Raw genomic sequence first — 24,193 nt, 5'->3', positions numbered from 1 at the left:
TGGGTGAAAAAATTGACCCAGTGAGCAAGGAACAGCTTCTAGCCAGAAACCCCTGCTCTGAGAGCCCATCTTTCTTCATCTTTCCCATTGATGGCTTTCGGTTTGACCCTTCTGTCTCCCATGGGGGCAGAATTCTAGGAGCACAATTCACGGATCTTTCCCTCCGTTTTACATTGCTAATAATGGATGTTAATCTTGAATCCTTCAGCATCTCTTCCATTGAATTAGAATGGTTTTCTCATAGTTTATTTTAGAAAGATGTTCAATATACTAAAGCAGAAAAGAAAGAAAGAAAGAAAGAGGGCATTCCTGTCTTGTTCCAGTTTTTAGAGGGAATGTCTTCAATTTTTCTCCATTAGAATGATGTTGACCTGGGGTTTGGCATAGATAGCCTTTTTGATGTTGAGATATGTTGCTGATATCCCTAATTTTTCTAGTGTTTTGAACATGAAGGGGTGCTGCATTTTGTCAAATGCTTTTTAAATACTTGGGAAACCACTTAATGAAAGAGGTGAAAGATCTATATAATGACAATTATAGAACCCTAAAGAAAGAAATCAAAGAAGACCTTAGAGGATGAAAAGATCTACCTTTCTCTTGGATAGGCAGAATTAATATTATCAAAATGATCATACTACCAAAAGCACTATACAGATTTAATGCAATTGCAATCCAAATCCCAGTGATATTCCTCATAGAAATAGAAAAAGCAGTCAAGAAATTCATCTGGAAAAAGAAGAGACCCAGAATAGCTAAAACAATCCTTAGCAGGAAGAGTGAAGCAGGAGGCATCACTAAACCAGAACTTACACTATACTATAGAACAGTAGTAATAAAAACAGCATGGTGTTGACACCAAAATAGAATGGTAGACCCAAAGATACAGAATAGAGGGCACAGAGACAAATCTACACAAATACAATTATCTCATACATTGCTGGTAGGACTGCAAATTGGTGCAGCCAATATGGAAAGCAGTATGGCAATTCCTTGGAAAACTGGGAATGGAACCGCTATTTGACCCAGATACCTGTCTATACCCAAAGGACTTAAAAACAGCATATTACAGGGACATAGACACATCAATGTTTATAGCAGCACAATTCACAATAGCTGAACTGTGGAACCAACCTAGATGCCTTTCAATAGATGAATGGATTAAAAAAATGTGGCAATGGAATATTACTCAATAATAAAAGAGAATAAAATCATGGCATTTGCAGGTAAACGGATGGAGTTAGAGAAGATAATGCTAAGTGAAGTTAGCCAATCCCAAAAAACCAAATGCCTCCTCTGATACAAGGAGTGTGATTCATAGTGGGGTAGGGAGAGGGAGCATGGGAGGAATAGATGAACTCTAGATAGGGCAGAGGGGTTGGAGGGGAAGGGAGGGGGCATGGGGTTAGAAATGATAGTGGAATGTGATGGACATTATTATTGAAAGTACGTGTATGAAGACAGGAATTGGTGTGAATACACTTTATATACAACCAGAGATATGAAACATTGAACTCTATATGTGTAATAAGAATTGTAATGCATTCCACTGTCACATATAAATAAAAAAAAAATTAATTAAAAAAAGAAAAAAGTGAACAGTTGCTACAAGTACAAAAAATAAAAAACAAAAGAAAAGAAAATGGCAGGGGAAAATGTCACCATCCCCATTTTTTATTTCAACTGGCAGTTCACTTAGTGGAGGACAGGTCTATCTGCAGAAACTGTAGGGGTCAGGAATACGTTTGTAAGCCTGGAGCTGGGGAATATTTTGTCAGGATGATTATGTAGGAGAGATTCCATGATTTCACGAAACTACCTAGAGCTGGCTCTTTTCTCAGCTGATTTAAAATGTGATATAAAGCTTGTTCTTGGCAATAGGGGAAATGGCTGTAATGGTTTGTCAGAAATTTTATTGGGAAGACATTGAGGAGAATTAAGAAAGAGCAGAAAATAAGTTTTTCTTCTTTTTATGGCTCAAGAAGAATTGTTTTTCCTTTCCCCAACTCAACTAAGTTGGAATGAATTGAGCTCAATGTACCTTTAATGTCAGGTACATAAAAACTCAATGAATATCAAAATTCAAATGATGAAACTGGAAATTAATATGTAGCAAAATGCAATTAAACCCTGTCTATTATCAAGGACTTAGGCAGTAGTACAGAGACTCTGCACGTAATAGAAAAAGTAGGCCCAAACCGCCACCATGTCACTTAGGAACTGGCTTCCTTAACAAGACTACTAAAGTGCAGGAAGTAAAATCAAGAATCAATAAATGGATCAACCCGGGCTGGGGCCGTGGCTCAGCGGTAGAGTGCTTGCCTCACATGTGTGAGGCACTGGGTTCCATCCTCAACACCACATAAAAATAAAAATAAAGAATAAATACCATAACATTAAAAAAAAATACCAACCTAGGTGTCCTTCACCAGATGAATGGATAAAGAATATGTGGTATATATACAATGGAATATAACTCAACCTTAAAGAATGAAATCATGGCATTTGTCAGTGAATGGATGGAACTGGAGACTATCATGCTAAGCAAAATAAGGCAGTTCCCTCAAACTAAAAGCCCAATGTTTTCTGTGATATGCAGATGCTAATTCACAATAAGGGGGTGAGGAGAGTTACTGAACAATAGAATTACTTTGGATCAGGCAGAGGGGAGTGAAGGGAGGTAAAGATAGGAATTGGTGTGAATTGGTATGGGGGTAGGAAGCACAGTAAAATGAATCAGACATTATTACCCTATGTGCATATATGACTACTCGGCCCATGTGATTCTACATCATATACAACCAGAAGAAGGGGAAGTTATACTCCATTTGTGTATAATGTGTTGAGGTGCGTTCTACTGTCATGTATAACTAATTAGAACAAATTAGAAAAAAGGAATCAATGAATGTGATGGAATCAAACTAAAAAGCTTCTTTACAGCAAAGGAAACATTCAAGAACATGAAGAGAGAGCCTACAGAATGGGAGAAAATCTTTTCCACCTGCACCTCAGATAGAGTATTAATCTCCCAGGATATATAAAGAACTCAAAAAACTTAACACCCCAAAAAACAAATAACCCAATCAATAAATGGGCTAAGGAACTGAACAGACACTTCATAGAAGAAGAAATACAATTGATCAACAAATATATGAAAAAATGTTCAACATCTCTATCAATTAGAGAAATACAAATCAAAATTACACTGAGATTCCATCTCATTTCAGTCAGAATGGCAATCATCAAGAATACAGGCAACAATAAATGTTGGTGAGGATGTGGGGTAAAAGATACATTCATACATTGCTGGTAAAATTGCAAATTGTTGCAACCACTATGGAAAGCAATATGGAGATTCCTCAGAAAACTTGGAGTGGAACCACCATTTGACCAGTTATCCCACTCCTCGGTTTATACTCAAAGGACTTAAAATCAGTGTACTGTAGTGACACAGCCATATCAATGTTTATAGTAGCTCAATCCACAATAGCTTAACTAGAATCAGCCTAGGTGCTAGTTCCATTCATCTGTTGAAGGGCAACAGATGAATGGATAAAGAAAATGTGGTATATATACATAATAGAATACTACTCAATCTTAAAGAAGAATGGAATTATGGCATTAGCCAGTAAATGGATGGAACTGGAGGCTATCATGCTAAGTGAAATAAGCCAATCCCAAAGAAAGGCCAAATGTTTTCTCTGATACGCAGATGCTAATTCACAATAAGTATGTGTGTGTGTGTGTGTGTGGGGTGGCTCAGGAAGAATAGAGGTACTTTGGATTAGACAGAGGGAAATGAAGGAAGGGGGGGGGGTATGGAGGTAGGAATGATAGTAGAATGAATTGGACATTATTACCCTATGTGCATATATAATTACATGACCTGTGTAACTCTACATCATGTACAACCAGAAGAATGAAAAGTTATATATTTATGTATGATGTGTCAAAATGCATTCTATTGTCATATATAACTAATTAGAACAAAAATAAAAAATTCAAATGATGGAAATTGTTTCCCTTTTTCCCAAAGTCACATGGATGAGCTAATTTTTTTAAAATAAAGTCTAATTTTAGAACACTACTTCTCTTTCTTGGAGGAATCCAGGTGCACAGGTTTCCATAAAGACAGTATCAGATCCTCAGTCTTGCATTCTCCCTGCTCCTAAGAGGTGAGAAGGGAAGAGAGTGGGGGAGGGAGGTTAGTAGTGGAGAGAAGGAAAGAAAATTTAATTTGATCATCCAGTCTAAAGAAGTGCGACAGAAGGGGGAATGAGCCATCTATTTGGGATCATGGATGGGAGAACACAAATCAGAAGAAAAAATTTTGAAACAGGAAAGTAGAGCCATTAAAATTGGGTGAAGAGAAGAAGGTAGTTGCAATAGTTTTTTCTTTTTAGTAAAATGCATGTGACCTCCAGCATTGCCAAAGGAATATTAATAAAATAAATAGTAATGAGGAACTCCAGGAGAGTTCTAGACTGGAGTATAAGCTTCATGGACCATTTATCCATGTTTTAACTGCTTGGGCTAACCACCAAAGTCAAGCTTCTTGCCTTCAACTAGACTATTAGCCACCTGAGGTGATTTAAGTTAACTCAAGGGAAATAACTTATCACATAATACACACTACCAACTGAGCTATATTCCCAGCCATACATTGTTGCTAGTTGGATAAAATATAGAGCCTGAAATCCTCAAGGAGAAAAAATAATAAAAGGAGCTCTTGGTAGATAAATATCAGGAAACACTGCTTTGACTTTTCCCTTTAATTTTGGAGCTATCTTAGAAGATACTTTAGTGTTTTAGAAAATGTAATAGAAACATTGCTATTATTTTCTAGCTTTGTGTGGCTCGACTACTGGATAATAAAAATCCATCTCTAGACACCATTAAGATGCAAGTTTACTTTGATATGAATTACACAAGTCGAGGTAACATTATCTACCTACTTCAATGCTTTTAAAAGTTATGTTGTATTTCAGGTGAGAAAGTTTCATTTGGTTGACAATAAATTTAATTGTTCATGAAATTATTTTCCTTGTCAGTCTTTTGAAATGTTTTCCAACTTTGATGTATTAAGAAGTTTTCTGTCACTATAAAAATTATCTGAGATAACTTATACAAAGAAAATATTTCCTTTGACTCACAAATTTAAAGTTTCAGTCTATGATTGGTTGATCCAGTTTCTTTAGGCCTTTGGTGGCCTATCATGGTGGGAACATGTGACTCTAGAACAAAACCATTCACCTCACTGGTCGGCCAGTGAAAGAGTGGGGTCCCACAGTGCCCTCCAGGGCATGCTTTCTTTGAGCCCAAAGACCTTTCACTAATCCTTTTAAAGGTTGTACCACCTTCCAATAATACCATGGTCTAGGGACAAAGCCTTCAAAACTAAGGACTTTTGTATACAAGCTATAATCTTTGAAGGATAATAATGATGAACATGCTAAATGAAAAAAAATATCAGTGGCTTTTGTAAGTGTTAAAAGTCAATTTAAATTTTTATGCTCCTAAACATTATTTCTCAGTCTATTGATTTTTAACCTTCATAGCACTGATACATTATAATTAGAAGTGAAAACATCCAACTCATTGAAGTTAAGTTTTTAAAATTTGTATATTTTTTTATTCCTAGTTTATCATCTCATAATTCCTAAATTATGTAACTACCTGAAAATGAAAGAAATTGTGGGAAATTTAAATTCAGAATTTTATCATAATATAAATGAAAATGCATGCATCAAAGACAAGTTGGGAATGAGAAAAAGGAAAATAAATTTCTCTGTTTTTTGTTGCTGCTGTAATGAATTTATTATTAACTATTTGGTGATTATCTTTTTTTGTCTCTAGGCATTAGTGCTTTAGTTATCCTATATAACTAATTATATATCTTGCTTTTTTTGCTTAATAATAATGAATTTTGGGCTGGGGCTGTAGCTTAGTGGCAGCGCGCTTGCCTAGCAGGTCTGAGGTAATGGGTTTGATCTTTAGCACCATGTAAATATAAATAAAGGCATTCTGTCATCTACACATACAAAAACAATTTAAAAATAATAATGAGATTTAAAGCAATAAAATAGTCATGGAATTGAGGAAATTTAATATATGTATTTTTTATTTGCAAAAAAAAGCTTTCAGTTTCTTTTGTGGTAAGATTTGGTATGAAGTGTGCATGATTGAAATGTGAATCATTGCCCTTGTAATAGTAATACAGGATGTCTTATTGAGTCAGTGGCAAGAATTATATTGCTGGTAAAGATGGTCTTTTGCCACAATTATGCTTTTACCTTAGCACAGCAAAGGAAGAAAGAGGAGAGACACAGTTTTTGATGTAATATCATATTATCAGTAATATTATTCAGAGAAAAATTTATCTGGAACTAAAATAGAAATACACATAATAGAAAAGGAATATATACACCCCATATATGACTGTACTACATATACTTACATGTAGCATACTACATATGTTTACATATGGTATAAATGTACAGTACATATATATTTATAATGTTTACATATAGTATTTTATATATATACTCACACTTGTATTAAAGAAAGTGTCTACTTTCTGCTTAATTGAGAGACTTTAGTCTTCTCTGATGTTCACTGTTTTGATTATTTATTTTGGGTCTTGTGGCTTTTTAAAATAATTTTTTAGTTGGAGATGGACATAATACCTTTATTTTATTTGTTCATTTTTATGTGGATCAAACCCATTGCCTCACACATGCCAGACGAGCACTCTACCACTGAGCTACAACCCCAGCCCTTTTGATAAAGTACTCTATTTAAATCACTGTATGCACGTTTCCCACTGGATTTTTGTCTTGAGGTTACTTATTCACTGTTTTTAATTTCATTTTTACATCTTAAGAAAGTATTTATTTTTATACAGTACAGTTGCCATACTTAAGCAGTTTTTCTCTCATCCTCAAATGAGAATCCTAAATATCAAATGTATGCAATGTTATCATTTGCCAATTTTAGAGGAATTTCTTGAAGAACATCACCGGGTCCTGGAGTCTAGATTAGGCTCTGTTAGCAGAGAAATTACAGATAATAGAGCATGTGCTAGAGAAGAATTGGAAAGCCTTTATAGGAAGATTGTCAGCTATGTGTTGCTACGCTCTGGGCTTGGATCCCCTACAGACATCAAGATTGTCAGAGAGGCAACAGGTAAAAAATATAAATGATTTCCATTGTATACGTGAGCATATATGATCATTATATTTTATAAAATGTGTTTAAGTGTTAAAAGATTGAAGTTCCCTTTTTATCTGGAAAAAAAATAAAGACAAATAAGAAGTTAAAACTTACCCAGACTCTTTTTATACAACGTGGCACCTGAAGGGAAGTACTGTTCATTTTCTTAGGGCTGTACATATCATGAGCCTATTGTCCCCTTTTATACTTAAAAATGAGGAATAGGCAAGATGTCTAGACCTCCTATGGCTTTCCTCCATAATTATCTAACAGCATAGATTTTTCTACTCCAAGCCCTATTTAGAAAGTTTGTTTTAAGACCTAGTGCCAAGAAATTCTAGCAGTAATTTGGATGCTTACTTATTAAAAATGGATATGAGACAATAGCATTAGTTTTAGTAGTCCAGCTCTGATGTATGATAAATTTTGCCATGCATTCTGTAGTCAGTTATCAGAAATGTGAAGCATTGTATAGGGAACAGTACAAAGCCAAGTCTCTTAACTTTCTGCTGAAGGAAAGAAATTTATAATCTAAGTTCTGATATCTTTATTCTATCATTTTGTTTTCATATTCTGTGGTTTATTTTAGCTGCACTACAGAGTGTTTTTCCTCATTCTGAACTGGGGACATTTCTGACTCTTACTAAAAAGGACAAAGAACGCCAGCTGAAAGAACTCACTATGATTGTTTCTGGAATTCGCTTATTTAACAGAGACTGTGGAAAAGGAGGAGAAGGCATTGATGATTGTAAGTGTATCATTAGGTTAATTCTAGGGGTTATGGATGTTTAAAATTCAGCCTGCACAGTGAGGAATATAATACACAATACATGACTGGCATGCTGAGATTTAAGATTTGTAGTTTTGACAGTTCCTTAGTAACTGTTTTTTTTACTTTTGCTGAGGCAAGACTTTGAATTTTATGTACCATGAAGTTAGTGTGGGAAAGTGAATCAGTAAAGGAATGTGGTTCCTGCCCAAAGGCTAGCCTCTCCAATTCAGTGGAGATTTGTGTTTACTCCAAATCAACCAAAGAAAGTAAAACTCAGTGATGTAAAACCAAACATCATTCTGGAAAGAAAACAGTTGTTGGTGCTGTTAATGGAATGAGAAGGTCCAAAAAGAGATATTTAGGCAAATCTTTAAATTGAGGAGCATCTACTGTATTGTTATTACAAAAAGAATTCTTTATAAATTTGAATGTGCTTTTGAAATAGTTAATTAAGGACCTACCAGTAGAGTGATTTCTTATGAATTTGGTATTCCTGCAGGTGATAAGGTGTTGGTGTCTTTTACCAGACCACTGGTCACTAGATATCAGTACTAGCAGCAGAGTATTATTTATTTATTTATTTGCCGAGGATTTGAATTTGGGGATTGAACCAAAGGTCTTGTGCATACTAGGCAAGTGTTGTACCTCTGAGCCACATTCTCTAAGTTTTTCCATTTTAAAAATTTTATTTTTAAGCTGTGTTAAAAAGTTCAATTTCCATTCTTTATAAACTTTCCTCCCTTGATAGACTATTCTGTTTCTTTTCAGCATCCAAATGAGTTTCTTACAAAAAATGCTTTTGAAATTTGTTTTTACAAATAGAAAAGAAAGTATATAGAAGGATTGATCAGACAGTGGCTTTTCTAGGTACCACATGGTCAACAACACATACTGTTGAAGCCTACCTTTCTTTAAACTCTATTTTTAGTGGCAAAAGCTGATCTGCTGTGACTTTTGGTTATCACTCTGATAATATATTTTGTTTGGATAGGTTCTTTTTGTATTCTTCATGCTGTGGGACCCATGAAGCACATGGCTTACTGTTGTTAAAAACTAACTCCACTCAGTGCTTAAAATATGACTACTTTCTGGGCCTTTTTTTTTCTTAACTATTATTATTTTTACTGGGGATTGAACCCAGAAACACTTTACCACTGAGTTAATCCCTAAACTCTTTTAATTTTAATGTGAGATAGGTCTTACTAAGTTGCTGAGGGCCTCACTAAATTGCTGAGTTTGGCCTTGAATTTGAAATCCTCTTGCCTCAGGCTCCCTAACTCCTGGGATTACAGGCTGAGCCACCATGCCTGGCTCTCTCTTGTTCTTCTTAACCACCCTCATACCTGTCTTTTATATACTTACAAACAGTGCCAGCTATTCTACATGAAGCAATCCCAGCCACCACTCAGCATATTGATTCCCAACTTCAGATTGCCCAGGACCAGGTATATTGCTACACAGCCATCCTTGAGAAGGTAACAAAGAACCCACTCATGAGTAAAGAACTCGAGCCATATATGTTAAAGGAGGCATTGTATAATGTACGACAATATGAGATCTTCCTTCAGATCATTTTGGTGAGTTAATCTCACAAGTTCTGGTCTTCATACATAACCTCTTTAGGACCAAGTCACTAATGAAAGGAAGCAAACTCAGTTGCTTCTCAGTTTATATTGCATAGGTAGATCCAGGAATTAAAATAGAAATGGGAAAGTTGGATTTTGATTTTTATAGTTGTTGATTCTCTTTGGTACTTGATAGTATGATTGTTAACATGGTATGTTTAAGCAATAATATATGTATGTGTAGGAGAGAAATACCATGTTGTTTTATTCAGAAGAAGTGTCTAACATTGTTTGGCAGATAGTTGACACTCAATTTTTGTTTAATAATTTGCTGTTCTTATAAAAACTGGTAGAATTTTTTTTTTAAGTAAAAGAATAGCAAAGTTTATTAGAAGAGATAGAAAAAGGGAATACTCTCAAGGGATAGAATGGATCCTCTCAGAGAGGACTCTAATTTTTTTCCATTTTAAAAGCTATTTTAAAAAGTTTTGTTCTGATTCTTTCTAATAACTCTGAGACTCAGGGTTAATGGAACTGTCTTTCATATGAGTGAATACTAATTTCTTGAGGGATAGAATAGTATGTGTTTTGGCCCCCTCTTCCTAACTTGATTCTTAATGGCTTAGTACACTTTTGGATGTACTTGGTCTGTCATCTCTGATTACCTAGCTATACAGTACAAAGAGAGAAGCATCCTGATGACAAGACTTCATTGCAAGAAACTAGGGGTCCTCACAACTGGCCTACCTATTAATTGCCTTTGGAAAGAAGGACTGTAAATCAGTTATTCAAAATCAAATCATTCTGGGGCTGGGGTTGTGGCTCAGTGATAGAGCTCTTGACTAACGTGTGAGGTGCTGGGTTCGAGCCTTAGCACCACATAAATAAATAAATAAATAAAATAAAGATTAAAAAAATCAAATCATCCTGATGCACAGATATTCCCTTAACATTGATTTCAGCCTTATGTAACTAGTCAGATACCAACAGGGTTTTTAAATCAATTTGTCTTGAAGTGAAATGTAGGTTCATAGGAGTCAAAACTCACATTCACTTTTATTGTCTATATTTGGAGGGGAGATCCTTGGGAATAAATATTGTGAAGATGTTTCAGAGAATCTTGTTCATTGTGGAGTGTTTTGATCAGGAATTATGTTCAACCTATTAACTTGGTCTTAAATTCTCACTGGAGTTCCACCTCTTGCAGCTTAGAGGGACAGTGAATGGAGCGTACAATGACAAGTGTGGGCTCTGCAAGCAGATTGCATGGGCTCCAGTCCTGACGTGCTACTTGCTAGATCTGTGTCCTGAAGAAGTTGCTTAACTTCCCAGTGTCTTGGTTTGCATATCTGTAGAATATTCTCCACTATGTAAATAATGTAGGACAGTGTATTTACATAGTAATAATTCCATACATTTATGATGATGATGATGATTACCATCATCATCACTGTTGGGGCCCTAGCAGAAGAGCTCTGATTCCATTTTGGTGGGGGAACAAGCTGAGGAGATATTATTTTTTCCAGACACTATCTCATTTCCAAGCTTCTTGCTGTTCATGTTATTGAGAAGGTTTAGTTTTCTTATTTTAGCACTCTTCATGGCTATTTAGTACTACTTTAAGTTAGGGTTAGGACAAATTTTCTTAAACTTTCTGACCCTTTGGTGCTCAAAATGTCTATTGTTTTGTTTTTGAACTATCAGTCCTTCCCCATCAATCTTTCTTAGTTTTAGTTAATATAGAATGAATATTGGTTTAATCAGCATTATCTCTAGGCTACAAAATATGCCATTTTGTATTTAGCTGAAATTTTTTCATGTCTTGAAACCTATAAATATCCTTTTTCAAAAGTCACAGTATCTAAAAGGATATTAGTAAAATTTTTTCAAGTATTGATTTTGATTTTAAAAAATTATTTCTTGCCAAAGCTGCATTCAGTTTACATAAACATTTAAAAAAATCCAATTGTAACTTGGGTAGTGAGTTATTTTATTTTGTTCTGATTAGTTTTTTATCTGTTGCAGTGAACAAATTCATGTATTCTGGAAAAGAAAAGGCGGGTGGTGGCATGGTGGGCAGCAATCACAGTCTTGCTGACTGTCTTAGCTGAGAGAACAGAATTCCATATTCTGTGGGGTTTTTAAGTGCAAGGCAGTTACCAAAGAAAGAAAGCTGCTTATTGTTATTATGCAAGGAAAAATTATGTCTGATAGAACATTTCTGAAAACCTGCAAGTCAAGATTTTTGTAGAAGGGCTGGGAATATAGTTCAGTTGGTAGTGTTTGCCTTGCATGCAAAGTACATGCAGGGATTAGGCAACACCCAGCATCTTGATTTTTTTCCAATAATGTAAGTAAAAAAATCAGATGGAATGTGTGATTAATTTATTTTATTGTACATTTAACATGAGATTTATGCTGTTAACACATTTTAAGAGTTCAGAACAATATTACTAACTATAGGCACTATGGTGGAAGCAGATCCCTAAAGTTTATTCATCTTGCAGAACTGAAACTTCATACCTGTTGATTATTGACTCCATATGTCCCCTTCTCTCTGTCCACTGGAAACCATCATTTTACTGTCTTTTATGAGTTTGATGAGACTTGTAGGAAAATTGCCCATGGAAGAAAGTATGAGGACTTACAATCAAAAAAAAAAAAAAGAAGAAGAAGGAAGAGAGGAGATACAGAAATATGGTGGTGGGATCATATGCTTTCCTTAAACATTTGAGTGTGTTATAACAAAAATGAACAAACAAACAAACAAAAGCAAAAAACTTAGGCAATAGTATCCCTAGAGGACTAACATTACAACTAAAACTCTACTTTTGTAAATAAGTTCTTTTTGGTAAAATATAAATAGAGTGATTATTCTAGGCCATTACTGGAAAAAAAAATCAAAAAGTTATTTGTGCCTGCCTACTCTGTGAATAGACCCTGAAAACATAGCTTGAGTATAGGGAATCTAGAGCATCTTTCATTGTAGGTTTTATAAGTGTTATGTGTCAGATGCAACTTTTACTTTGGAGAACATATGCAGATTTATTTCTGCATATGTGTGTTGTTGGCTTGTTGCACAAATCTAAAAAGCCTTTAAAGATTGCATTTTTACATTTGATTCCAAAAACAACAGTAACAAGCAAGGTGGGAAAAAACTCTGGGGCAGATAAGAGACTTGTTAGATATGATAGAAAATGTTATATGGGAGACTGAACCCAGAGAATGCTTAAATAGCAGTGTGGGTAAAATTAAAGCAAGATGCATGTTCTATTTAAGAACACTAATAATATTTGATAATAATATTTGATATTTCATTTTTGTAATTTAAAATTATCTGTGTAGAATTTAAACTACAGATGTCCAAGGATTCAATATACTTTTTTCTTTTAAATAAGTGCCATTATTTTATACTGTACTGATAAACCCATACCATTGCTATTTCTGGTCGCATCTTAGGCAATGCAGTATAATGGATAAAAGCTGGGCTCTCAGATGGTTTAGAGTAGAAATGTAATTCTACCCCTTATTAGTTATATATACTTCAGAAATTTACTTACCTTTTTTTTTTCCATTTTTGTTTTTGGTTTTTGGGTACTGGGAATTGAACCAGGGCTGCTTAACCACTGAGTTACATCCCCAGCCTTTTTATTGTATTTTATTTAGACACAGGGTCTTGCCAAGTTGCTTAGGGTCTTGTTAAGTTGCTAAGGCTGGTTCTGAACTCAGGATCCTCCTGTCTCAGACACCCACGCTGTGCCCAGCCTTACTTACCTTTCTATTCTTTGTTTTTCCTTATTCATATCTACCTCTTCTTGGTATTTATATATATTTTATATGGTGCTTGCAAATAAAACAAGTGTTTTATAGTTATTTCAAATTTAGCAACTTATTTTCAGACCCTCAATTTCTATAAAAATATTGTTTTTCTTTAATGCTGTGACGTTTAAGAATTTCTGTAATTTATTAGTTCTTGATATCAAAATAGTTTTCAGAGAAATACTTCAGTAATGTTATCACTGGGTAATGGGAAAATAATAGCCATATAACTATATAAAGAAGATTCCTGGGGATCCACTTCTCAAGAATTAGATTTAATATTTTAGTATACCTGTGTACATTTAAGAAAAGTTATATTCATAGTATGTCAAAAAACTCACCAATCCCACAAATATTTCTGGGGCATCATCCATATGCCAGTGCTATTCTAGTTGTTGAGGATTACCAAAGAGAATAGAGCCCCTGTCACTGAGCTTACCCTCAGAGGACGTGGGGAACAGGTGGGGTTAAAACATGTGATTTTTTTAGTGAAATTATAAAAATATTAATGTAAATTATGTTGTCTTCATAGTCAGATATAATTACTTGTGCCCAAGAAGTGGAAATTATGATAAAACAGTTAGGAGCCCAATTGGAACTTTTAAAATCCACTGTAAAATCAAGAACAGCTATCCCAACATCACAAGTCTTTGTAAGTACTTGTTATCAACTTTGACCGTATTAAGGGTAAATTTCTTGAGTACTATAAAATTGGATCAGAAATCCTTATAATTATATTCAGTTATTTAACATAACAGTTTTATATAAGTTGATCCTGTTCCTTATGGTTATTTTATAGTAGTATCTGAAGTATATTGGATGAGAGCATTCTCCATGAGCAATTGCTGCTAAAGGAAATTCAGATCTACAGTGCGATAATATTAGTATCGACTATGATAACAGAAATAATCTGTAGTACTGTGTTGGAAATCTATTCATAGTAGCAGGTCAGAAGTTGCCTCTAGCACAGAGATGATGTAACTTGTGACCTTTCTAAAGAGACAGATAATAATCTCTTTGTTTACCATGCATGCTGTTACTATTGACTTTCTGATTCTCTGCACTATTTTTTGAATGAACTCAACAGCCCTCATCTGAACAAGCAGGTAAAAAAAGGTTCATGTATATTATATAGACCATTTGAGACTCTTCTACCTTCTGCAATCCTTTTCAATGTTTGGTTTTAAAAACAGAGAAACAAAAGGCTAAGTTGTTCAGCTTATATGCAGGGCCTGATTGATTTTTCATTTGTTCTGTAAATCAGTAATCTTTACTTTAAATAAAAGACATTTTAGTTTACTGATCAAAATCTTTAATTTGTAGCTCACAAACGTGTCCTAAGATATCTCTCTATACTTTCCAGATTCTTTTGAATTATGATTAGGCCAGATAAATCAACCATAATGAGTCATATTTAACTTTTTTAAAAAAAAGTGTATTTATTTTTCCCCTGACCTTTTTAGATGAAATATTCATAAAACTTTCTTAGGTCATCAAATATGTGACTCTTTTTGACTAAATTAACTTTATAACCATCATACCAAAATAAAATGCTTTGAAATAAAATTAATTTATTTTCTCATTATTTGTAAGTCAGGTTCTTTCTAGTCTATTGTCTAGTTCCCTGAGATTTTTGGTTGACTTAAGGAAGAATTAATTTCTTTACAAATAACATTGTATTTATTTTTAAGAGTACAATGCTTTATAATTTTATCATATAGTTCTATTTTGAACTTTTTTTCTTCTTCTTCTAGCCCATCTTCATTTCACTGGCCAGTCTGTGGACTAGCTTTCAGGATGAAACTGTTTTGATTAGCGTCCTCAGTAGTTTAACCAGTCACCTGGAGCCATTTCTGGGTGCTCATGAACTTCTTTTTCCTGACAGAATAATGCAAGGTCTTCTTGATGATGTGACAGTGAAAACAGATGTGTGTAGAATAAAAGAACATATGGGTAATGGAAACCATTATTTTTTTTTCTAAAATTATCTCTATAATGAAGTCACTCTTTTGTTTTAAATTTTTCATGTTACATCTTTCTGATAAAGCATTAGACATCTTTCTTAATTATAAAATACTAATGCTCAGTGTGGCAAACAGAATATGTCAACTGGATAGCTTACTAGCTGGCAATAACCACTTCTTATGTAATTATTCTTCATGTTTTGGTTAACAATGATTTTCTGTGTGAATGTGTTTCTATCACAGAATTAGTGGTTTTGTTATTGATATGGAGTAGAAAAAGATATTAATCCTTACTGTATTTGTTGTAAATAAAGTTTTATTTTTTAAAACATTATTTGCTCTATATCTACTTTAGATTCATGTTGAGAATTTATAAATCGATAAATTTTAGTCCTTTAAAGTTAATTGAGCTTAGGCCCTTCAAGAGATGCATTGACTTTGTGAGTATCAAGTTTTTGTCAGGAAAAGAACAATAAATTAATGTTTAAAATGAGTTAATAATGATTTATTTGGAAATGTTAGTCTTCTCACTGGATGAAAACTTTTCCTGTATTCATTTTTCATTTTAGAAGATAGAGTACGTTTGACAGACTTCAAAAAACTGGAATGGCTTTTCCCAGAAACAACAGCAAATTTTGAAAAGTTATTAATTCAGTATCGGGGATTTTGTGGTTACACATTTGCTACAACAGATGGTCTTCTCCTTCCAGGTATATTATTGGAAATAATATTGTTTTCCTCTTCCCCAATTTTTTTCTCTGTTTGAAAACTTTTTTGCCTCCCTTCTCCCAGCCCATCTTCATTGTACTGGCCAGTTTGTGGACTAGCTTTCAGAATAAACTATTTTGATTAGTGTCCTCAGTAGTTTAACCAGTCACCTGACATTGTCACTGACATATTCATATTTTAAAATGTGATGGAATCAGATGGTGAACTCTAGGAAAGGAGCTGCAAAAATGATCTAGACAATATCTTTGTCTTGGAGGTGCTTAGAGTATAATTTGGTACATTGACATGAACAAGAGACTTTAAATGAAAGTGATAGAATATGTATACAGAATGAGTATTTCTTGCCTGAAATGCTTGGATTTTGGAACATTTGTGTGTATATATATATATAAAATGAGATATCTTGGGGATGAGACCCAGCAAAATTCAGAATTCATTTGTGTTTCCTATACATCATGTACACAGTCTAATATAATCTTAGTGGGCCTGAGTTTTAATTATGACCTGTCATATGAAGTTAGGTATGGAATTTTATACTCGTAACATCATGTTGGCATTCAAAAGTTTCAGATTTTGGAGCATTTTAGATTTTAGATTTTCAGATTAGGAATGCTCAACTTGTATTATAAAAAGTAGATGCTATGGTACCATAGAAAGGGAATAATTCAATGCCCCACTGAAAGATTACAAAAAGTCATACAGAATTACTAAAAATATATCATCTTCCAAAGAATTACTGACAGAGCAAAACTTAATGACTCATGAATTTATTTAAAAATAGTCTTTGTCGTTTTGTAGTTATATTTCATTAACATAGATCAGTATTTCCCTCTAAGATCCTACTAAGGAAATGGCTAATCTATTATATAGATTATTAGAGCTTCTCCAAAATAAAGAGTAAAAGAGACATTGAGATGAAATAAATTATTATCCAAAAAATACTGTATAAATTGACAATAAGAAGCCTGGTAGGGCTACAATGAAAACAGTTTGACAGAATTGTTACTCATCTACACTGTTAACCTCTTCCTTTTATCCTCTATTTCTTTTCCATACTACATTTGTTATGTTTCATAATTGGGTATTGCTCTTTTCGTTATGAAGAATTATTGGAATTGTGTGCATACATGCTAGAAAGGACATACAAGTTGGCTCATTTTTTATGACTTTTTTTTTTCATAGTGGGAGTGAAAAGGGTTTACCATGGGGACATGAGATAATAGTATTCTGAGACCCTGTGACAATCAGTGATACTGGGGATAAAATAATCAAGAACCATGCAGAAATAAAAAGCAGTGGAATACAGGTGGTTTCTTTTCCTTCCTTCTTCTATTCATACCTCTCTCCGTTGCTCTATCCCTTCCTTCCTTTCTTTTGGAAGGAAGAGAATGGGTCATAAGAGACACACACACAGAAACATGGATGTGGGTGGTAATGAAGAGGTAGCATGATACAGTTGAAATGCTATTGAGCTAGGATTCAGGATGATTCAGGTTTCTTGTCCTAGTTTGTACCATTTATAAACAGGTAACCTTTAGTAAATTTCATGCCTCCTGTCAACTCAGTTTCCCCTTAGGAAAACAGAAAGTATCAAGCAGGAGGTCTGGGGAGTTTCATCCAGCTCCTAACAACTATGATTCTAAGAAAGAGGGAGAAATAGGAAAATATAAGGGTTTGCAGGACTGCGAATTTCAGACACCCCTCTGGATAAGCTGGTCCTGACTACTTCATTTCTGTTTACTGAATTATTTCTATTTACTATGTTATTTTGGGGGCAGCAGCCACCTGCATTACCTCAAAGGCATTCGATAGGACTTCCTTCCTTGCATTTGGGAGTGCAGACCACATGGCTTGAATGCCAAAGTGGCACTGGCTTACCAGTTATGATCCTTTTTAGGTGACTTCACTGCCTATCTGTCCCTCATTCATACTACTACAGCTGCAGTGGACTCCTTGCTGTTCTTGAACTTTCTTTCTTTTTTTAATAGGATCCTGCTATGTCATTCAGGCTGATCTTAAACTAGTGGGCTTAAGTAATCTTCCTGTCAGCTGAGTTGCTGGGACTAGAGATCCACACCCAGACTGTTCTTGAAAATTCTAAGTTCACTTTCACTTTACAGCCTTTCAGTTGGGATTCCCTAAGACCTGTAAAGCTTTATCTCCTCACCCCATCCCCTCATAGCTGTACATCTTCCTCCTTCACTTTACCAAGTGTTCCCTAATTACCCAGTTTAAAATATCGATCTCATCTCCTTTTATTATTATGTGTTTAATGCCCCCCTCCACCATAATGCTGATCACTCTTTGGCCTATTATATATTTCTGATTTGTTTAGAGCAGGGATTTTGTTTTCTTCCATATACTTAATGCCAAAAACTGAGCCAATAAGTATTTGTTGAATAAATGAAAGAATAAATGAATAAGACAGTATTACTGCTTTCTATATAAATTTTACAAATTATGTGGATATTATACTATATTCTGTATAGAGTCTGTTTCACAGCATGCAAATTTGTATTTTGCAAAAGATGTCCCATTTTTGTAGTTTTCACAGTCATTTTAAAAACATACCTTTAATTGCCTCCTGTGAACTCAGTTTCTGTATTATAAAAAGTAGATGCTATGATACCATAGAAAGGGAATAATTCAATGCCCCACTGAAAGATTACAGAAAGTCATACAGAATTACTAAAAATATATCATCTTCTAAAGAACTACTGACAGAGCAAAACTTAATGACTCATGAATTTATTTAAAAATAGTCTTTGTCATTTTGTAGTTTAATAGTTAAAATAGATTTGAAAAATCTGCTAAAGGACTAGCTTTTTATAAGGGATTCCTAAATATCTTTCATCCAGATAGTGGATAGTACTTCTAACTAAAATAAGTTAGAACCATACTTTAAATAAAAACTAAAAAATAATTTAATATGAGTTTCACATAAAATATCGCTTAATGAAGTATGTAGTTTAAAGTTGTGAACTATAACATTTTAACAAAACTATGTTAAAATAGAATGTACTAAGAATGGTTCTATAGGTATATGGCCAATATGAATCATTTAATATTTCATACCTAATTCAATTCTTTTCCTCAATTTTAGGAAATCCAACAATTGGAATTTTGAAATATAAAGAGAAGTATTACACATTCAATACTAGAGAAGCTGCATATTCATTTGCAGAAAATCCTGAATATTATATTGGTTTAATTAAAGAAAAGGCCAAAAAAAATGCAGAGTTAATTCAGCTCCTGGAACTTCATCAACAGTTTGAAACACTTGTTCCATATTCTCAGGTAAGCAAGAATAATATTTAAGAATTTATGAAATTTAGAAGTGTATTTTATATAAGTTATACTTTAGAATAGTTCCCAAGTTCAGGCAGTGACAAGTTCAGATTAGGGTCTTTATAGGTTATCTGAAAGGGATTCACATCTGAGGATGGAAAATAATGGAATATGCAAAGAATAATGAAATAAAATATAGAGTCAAACTGATGAATTAATAGATTTGAAAACTCTGAAAGAAAAAGAGTATTTAGTTGAATAGTTGAGACTATAGTTCCACATCTAAAAATGAGTAAAGTTCAGCATAGATAACATAGATGACAACATACTTATATTCAGAGCTGCAAAACAATTTAATGGGTTTAATTCCTAGTAGGCTGAAAGACCACAAAATGGATCAAAGATATTTCTTGGGACTGGGGTTGTGGCTCAGCAGTTGAGCGCTTGCCTACCACGAGCAAGCTGCTGGGTTCAATCCTCAGTACCACATAAAAATAAATAAATAAAATAAAGGTATTGTATCCAACTACAACTAAAAAAATATTTTAAAAATATATATTTCTTGTATGCCTATGCCTGTTCTTTCATTCATTCATCAGATATTTAGCAAGCCCCTAATCATGGCACAAAGGAAATTAGCTGTGAACAAAACAGATAAAAATCCCTACCTGTATGGAAATCATATTCTAAAACCATATAATTTTCTTGTTTTTTTCTCTTTTGCTCTCATCATCATTGTATACCTTTTAATTCTTCATTCTGTCTCTCCTTTTTTTCATTGAGCTTTTAAACACACTAAAATAAAAACCATTTTGAAATAATATGATTTCAAATGTTTAGTGATTGCTATTTTTATCCACATTTAACTATGAAGCAGATGAATTTTGGTACCACTCATCTGGCCAGCAGGGATCCAAGCAACTGTTGGGCTGGTGACAGTGAAGCACAGAGGTAGTCTGAATACATGGGTGGGAAGATCTGAAAGAAAGTGAGGGCTGAGTAGTATCATTTGGGGTGGAGGTGGGATGGAGATGTGGCCATCAGGACTCTGGACAGCTCAGTTGTCATTGTTCTGAGAGATTGTGTGTCACTCTGTTTTGTGACATTCCAGTTTATTTTTGAATCAAACAATTCTGCTGAGAGATCTAGCTTCCTCCTATTGTGCAAGACATTGGCCTTATCTATTTAGTGTCCTTCTATATGGGGACCAAATGGTAGACTTACAATATTTGGCTCAACAGAGAGGTTACTCTGAAAATGATTGCACCAATTTAACTTGAGCATATGAAACTTGTCACACATAATCCTGCCAGCATTTGCTGTTACTTAGTTTATAAGTTTTGACAATTTGATTAAAGTGGTATTGTTTCATTGTGTATTTTTCTGAAAGTAAAATAAAGTTCAGCATCTCTTTTTACATGTATTTAGTCATTCAGGTTTCCCCTTCAGTATATCAACTATTCTGTATATCAATTCTGGCCATTTTTTTCATATATTTTCTGTTTTTAATTTGTTGATTAGCAATTCTTTATCTATTCTAAATATTAATCACTTATAAGCTATACACATTTTTCTAAGTCTGTAACTTCTCTATTAACTTTGTCAATGAAGTTCTTTATTGAAGACACCTTTTTAATTTTAATATAGTCATATCTATTAATTTTTCTCTTTAACGCCTGTATTGTTTTTGAAGTCTTGTTTTAGAAATCCTTGTCTTTCCTAAGGTGATTGTTTTATATTTTCTTCTGTTTTATTTTTCATGTTTAGGACTTTAATGTATTTGGATACTTTAAAGGTTTTTGTTTTGATTTGTTTGGTTTTTGTACTGGAGATTTAACCCAGGGGTGCTTTACCACCGAGCTGCATCCCCAACCATTTTCTTTATTTTGAGACAGAGCCTTGCCAAGTTGCTGGGGCTGGCTTTGAACTTGTGATCCTCCTGCTTTGGCCTCCTAGGCCACTGGAATTAGATGTTTGCCACTGCTCTGGGCACAATTACTCAATTTTAAAACAATTTCTGTACTGATATCTTACAGCTTTATAATGTGTCTTGATATCTGAATAGAGTAAGTTCTCTCACCCTGTATTCTCTAAAAAGTCTTGGCTTTATTTAACTCTTACATTTCATATATATTTGAGACGTACATTGTCAAGTTTCATAAAGAAACCTTGAAGGAATTGTGGTTGAAATTGCCTTGTATATGTAGATAAGTAAGAAAAGTTCTGACATTTTTACAACTTTGTCTCCCTATCCTAAAATTTCAATGTAGTTTTATAATTTTTCCTAGAAATGGCTATACGTATTTTGTTAGATTTATTTGTAGAGACTTTGTTATTGGTTGCTATTTTAAATGCTGTTGATTTTTAGAATTGAATTTTAATTGATTATTGCTTATATTATGAAAATGAGGTTAATTCTGCATATTGATTTCATATTTAGCAACCTTATTAAACTCCTTTATTAGTTTCAAGAGTCTTATTAATTTGAGAGTCTATTGATATTTTGAGTCTGTTAGTTTTTTCAATATGAGCAGTCATAATATCAGCAAACAGTAATAGTTGTTTTCCCAGATTTTATATATTTTTAAAAATAGTGTATTACTTTATTTCAGGGGTAAAATAAAATGAGGGGACATCATGGTGAGAAAAAGAAGTCAATTAGAAAACTTCAAATGTGGGGATAAATAATTTTAAAATAGTAACACAAAATGAATAACTATAATAATTTTCTAAAAGAAGATGCTACACTTTGAAGAAAAACTTCAGTTGCTATTGCAAAAAGTGTCTATATGAAGAAGAAATTGATTTCAGTAACATCAGTGAGAATACATTCTAGAAAATGGATTTAACTGGATATTAAATTCTGGTAGCAATTTACTGTCCCAGATGGTTATGCTGAAACCAGTATTTAATGAAGGAAGAAAGCCCTGTGGGGAATTCTGGATGATACCTGGAGAAATACTACACTGTGTATAAACCAAACTGAATTGTTTTCTCAAGCATTGTAAAGTTTCATATAGCAGGGTTTTTTCTACAAATGTTTCAATTTCATAGCAAGAATGGCATAGAATACTTAAACACAGGAGAAAGCTTTCATGCAAGATATCTAGCTCCTTGATATAATAATACATACAATTCAAAATGATTGCACTATCATTCCATCTAGGGCTTGTGTAACTAAAACATGATGGTTATGGAAATCACAGCCCCAGGGTATCAATCTCTAGAAAGCAGCTACCACTGCCTATGTTTATTCTCTTTTTGCATTTTTTGCTAATCAACTTCACTGTTGTTGTTTCTTCAGTTTTCAGTCCTTCAACCTTTAGTCTTTTGGAGTGAAGAAAGTACTGTGTGACATTTAGAACTCTGATTACAAATGGTATTCACAAATTTTCCTATTTGAAGACTTCCACGACTTTCCTAATCAAGTCATCATAGGATGTCTGACTTAAGTTTGTTTCAAAGCTAAAAAAAAAATTCTGGTTCTGTAGTGAAGTCAGTAGTCAAGCTCCATTCAATTTTATCCTATTCACTGAATTCCATCAGTGATTGCACAATGAGCATTAATCACAGAATCAGTATTTTGGTCAGCTTTCTTGCTGCTGTGACCAAAAACCTGACAAGAACAATTTTAGAGGAGGAAAAGTTTATTTGGCTCTCTTGGTTTCAGAGGTCTAAGTCTGTAGAGGGCAAAATCCATCGCTCTGGGCTAGAGGTGGAGCAGAACATCAGGGCAGAAGGATGTGACACAGGAAAGCAGCTCAGGGCATTGCACCAGGAAGCAGAAAAAAGAGCTCTCCTTTACAACCACAAAATATAAACCCCAAAGGCATATCCTTAGTAATCCACCTCCTCTAGCCATACCCAATTTATCTATAGTTACCACCCAGTTAATCCCTATTAGGGGATTAATATACTGATTAGATTAAGATTCTTAAAACCCAGTCATCTCACCTCTAAACTTTCTTGCATTGTCTTACATATGAGCTTTTGGGGAATACATCATATCGAAACCATAAAAACCAGGTATTATGCCACTAATTATACTCTCCTGAGTGACATCCTCTGCTAAAACACCATCTTTCATGTAGAACTGATCCATAACTGCTGTGTCAGGCATCAGAGTTTTCAGGTTTAATCTGTCTGATTATCCACCTATCTGGGAAATCCAGAGTATACAAATGCCAACAGTCAGAAGTCATGTACCCTGCTACACTTGTTCTACTTAGGAAGATTGCATTAAGAAACTCTCTTTGTTCCTGGAAAGCCTGGTGTGGGTAGCTGTAGTGACAAGGCATCATGAAATTCTTGAAAGTGTAAGAGAAGAGTTATATGAGTCAAACCCACTATAATTCCTAGAAAGCTCAACATGGGAACCAATATTTTCAGCAAATGATAGTATCACATCTTCAAAATTAAACATCACTTGGATGCAAGCATTTGACTCTGAGTACACAAGCTTCCTACTTGTCAGTTTTTGTCACACTTACGATTGAACATCACACATCCTTCAAAAATATGTCACACTCAGATCCTGGGATGACAAAGACCTCCAGATCCTTAGTTTGCATTGGATTGCTGCCAGGAGAGCTCAGACCTCCAGCAGCTTCTCTGTCCCTTTGAAAAATATGCAGCTTCTATCATTGTGAGACTAGAGAACAATCAACAGCTAAATGAAATCTCTTCTACCACTGCTACAGATTGTTTTAGGTATGTTACTGAAGTTCCAGTGTCCTTTAATTTTTACTGTTATTTTATGTTGTTTTTTAAAATAAAAGATGAATAAAAATTTCCCAGCTCTTTTTGGACTTGGAGAATAGAGGCAGATATAGTTAATCTCTGTAGTC

General features: G+C 34.0%; 1 protein-coding gene and 1 pseudogene across 5 annotated transcripts in view; one reads left to right on the top strand and one right to left on the bottom strand.

Annotated features, from left to right (window-relative positions):
* Window positions 1-24,193, top strand: part of Cfap206 (cilia and flagella associated protein 206) — a 40,829-nt gene that overhangs the window by 4,971 nt on the left and 11,665 nt on the right. For 4 of the 5 annotated variants that reach the window (XM_071613908.1, XM_027928292.2, XM_071613909.1 and 1 more), the window contains exons 4-11: window positions 4,844-4,934; window positions 6,994-7,182; window positions 7,799-7,957; window positions 9,350-9,558; window positions 13,898-14,017; window positions 15,120-15,318; window positions 15,899-16,039; window positions 19,162-19,355. In XM_071613908.1, coding sequence (XP_071470009.1) covers window positions 4,844-4,934; window positions 6,994-7,182; window positions 7,799-7,957; window positions 9,350-9,558; window positions 13,898-14,017; window positions 15,120-15,318; window positions 15,899-16,039; window positions 19,162-19,355 — 1,302 coding nt within the window. Of the gene's footprint in view, window positions 1-4,843; window positions 4,935-6,993; window positions 7,183-7,798; window positions 7,958-9,349; window positions 9,559-13,897; window positions 14,018-15,119; window positions 15,319-15,898; window positions 16,040-19,161; window positions 19,356-21,958; window positions 22,026-24,193 lie in introns of those variants that run through there. The other variant, XM_071613910.1, reaches the window with a different exon arrangement.
* Window positions 23,323-23,990, bottom strand: LOC114086850 (S-adenosylmethionine decarboxylase proenzyme pseudogene; annotated as a pseudogene).

This window comes from Marmota flaviventris, chromosome 6 (assembly GCF_047511675.1).
Source record: "Marmota flaviventris isolate mMarFla1 chromosome 6, mMarFla1.hap1, whole genome shotgun sequence".
NCBI classification, from domain to species: Eukaryota; Metazoa; Chordata; class Mammalia; order Rodentia; family Sciuridae; genus Marmota; species Marmota flaviventris.
This window is presented reverse-complemented; position numbering and strand designations above follow the sequence as displayed.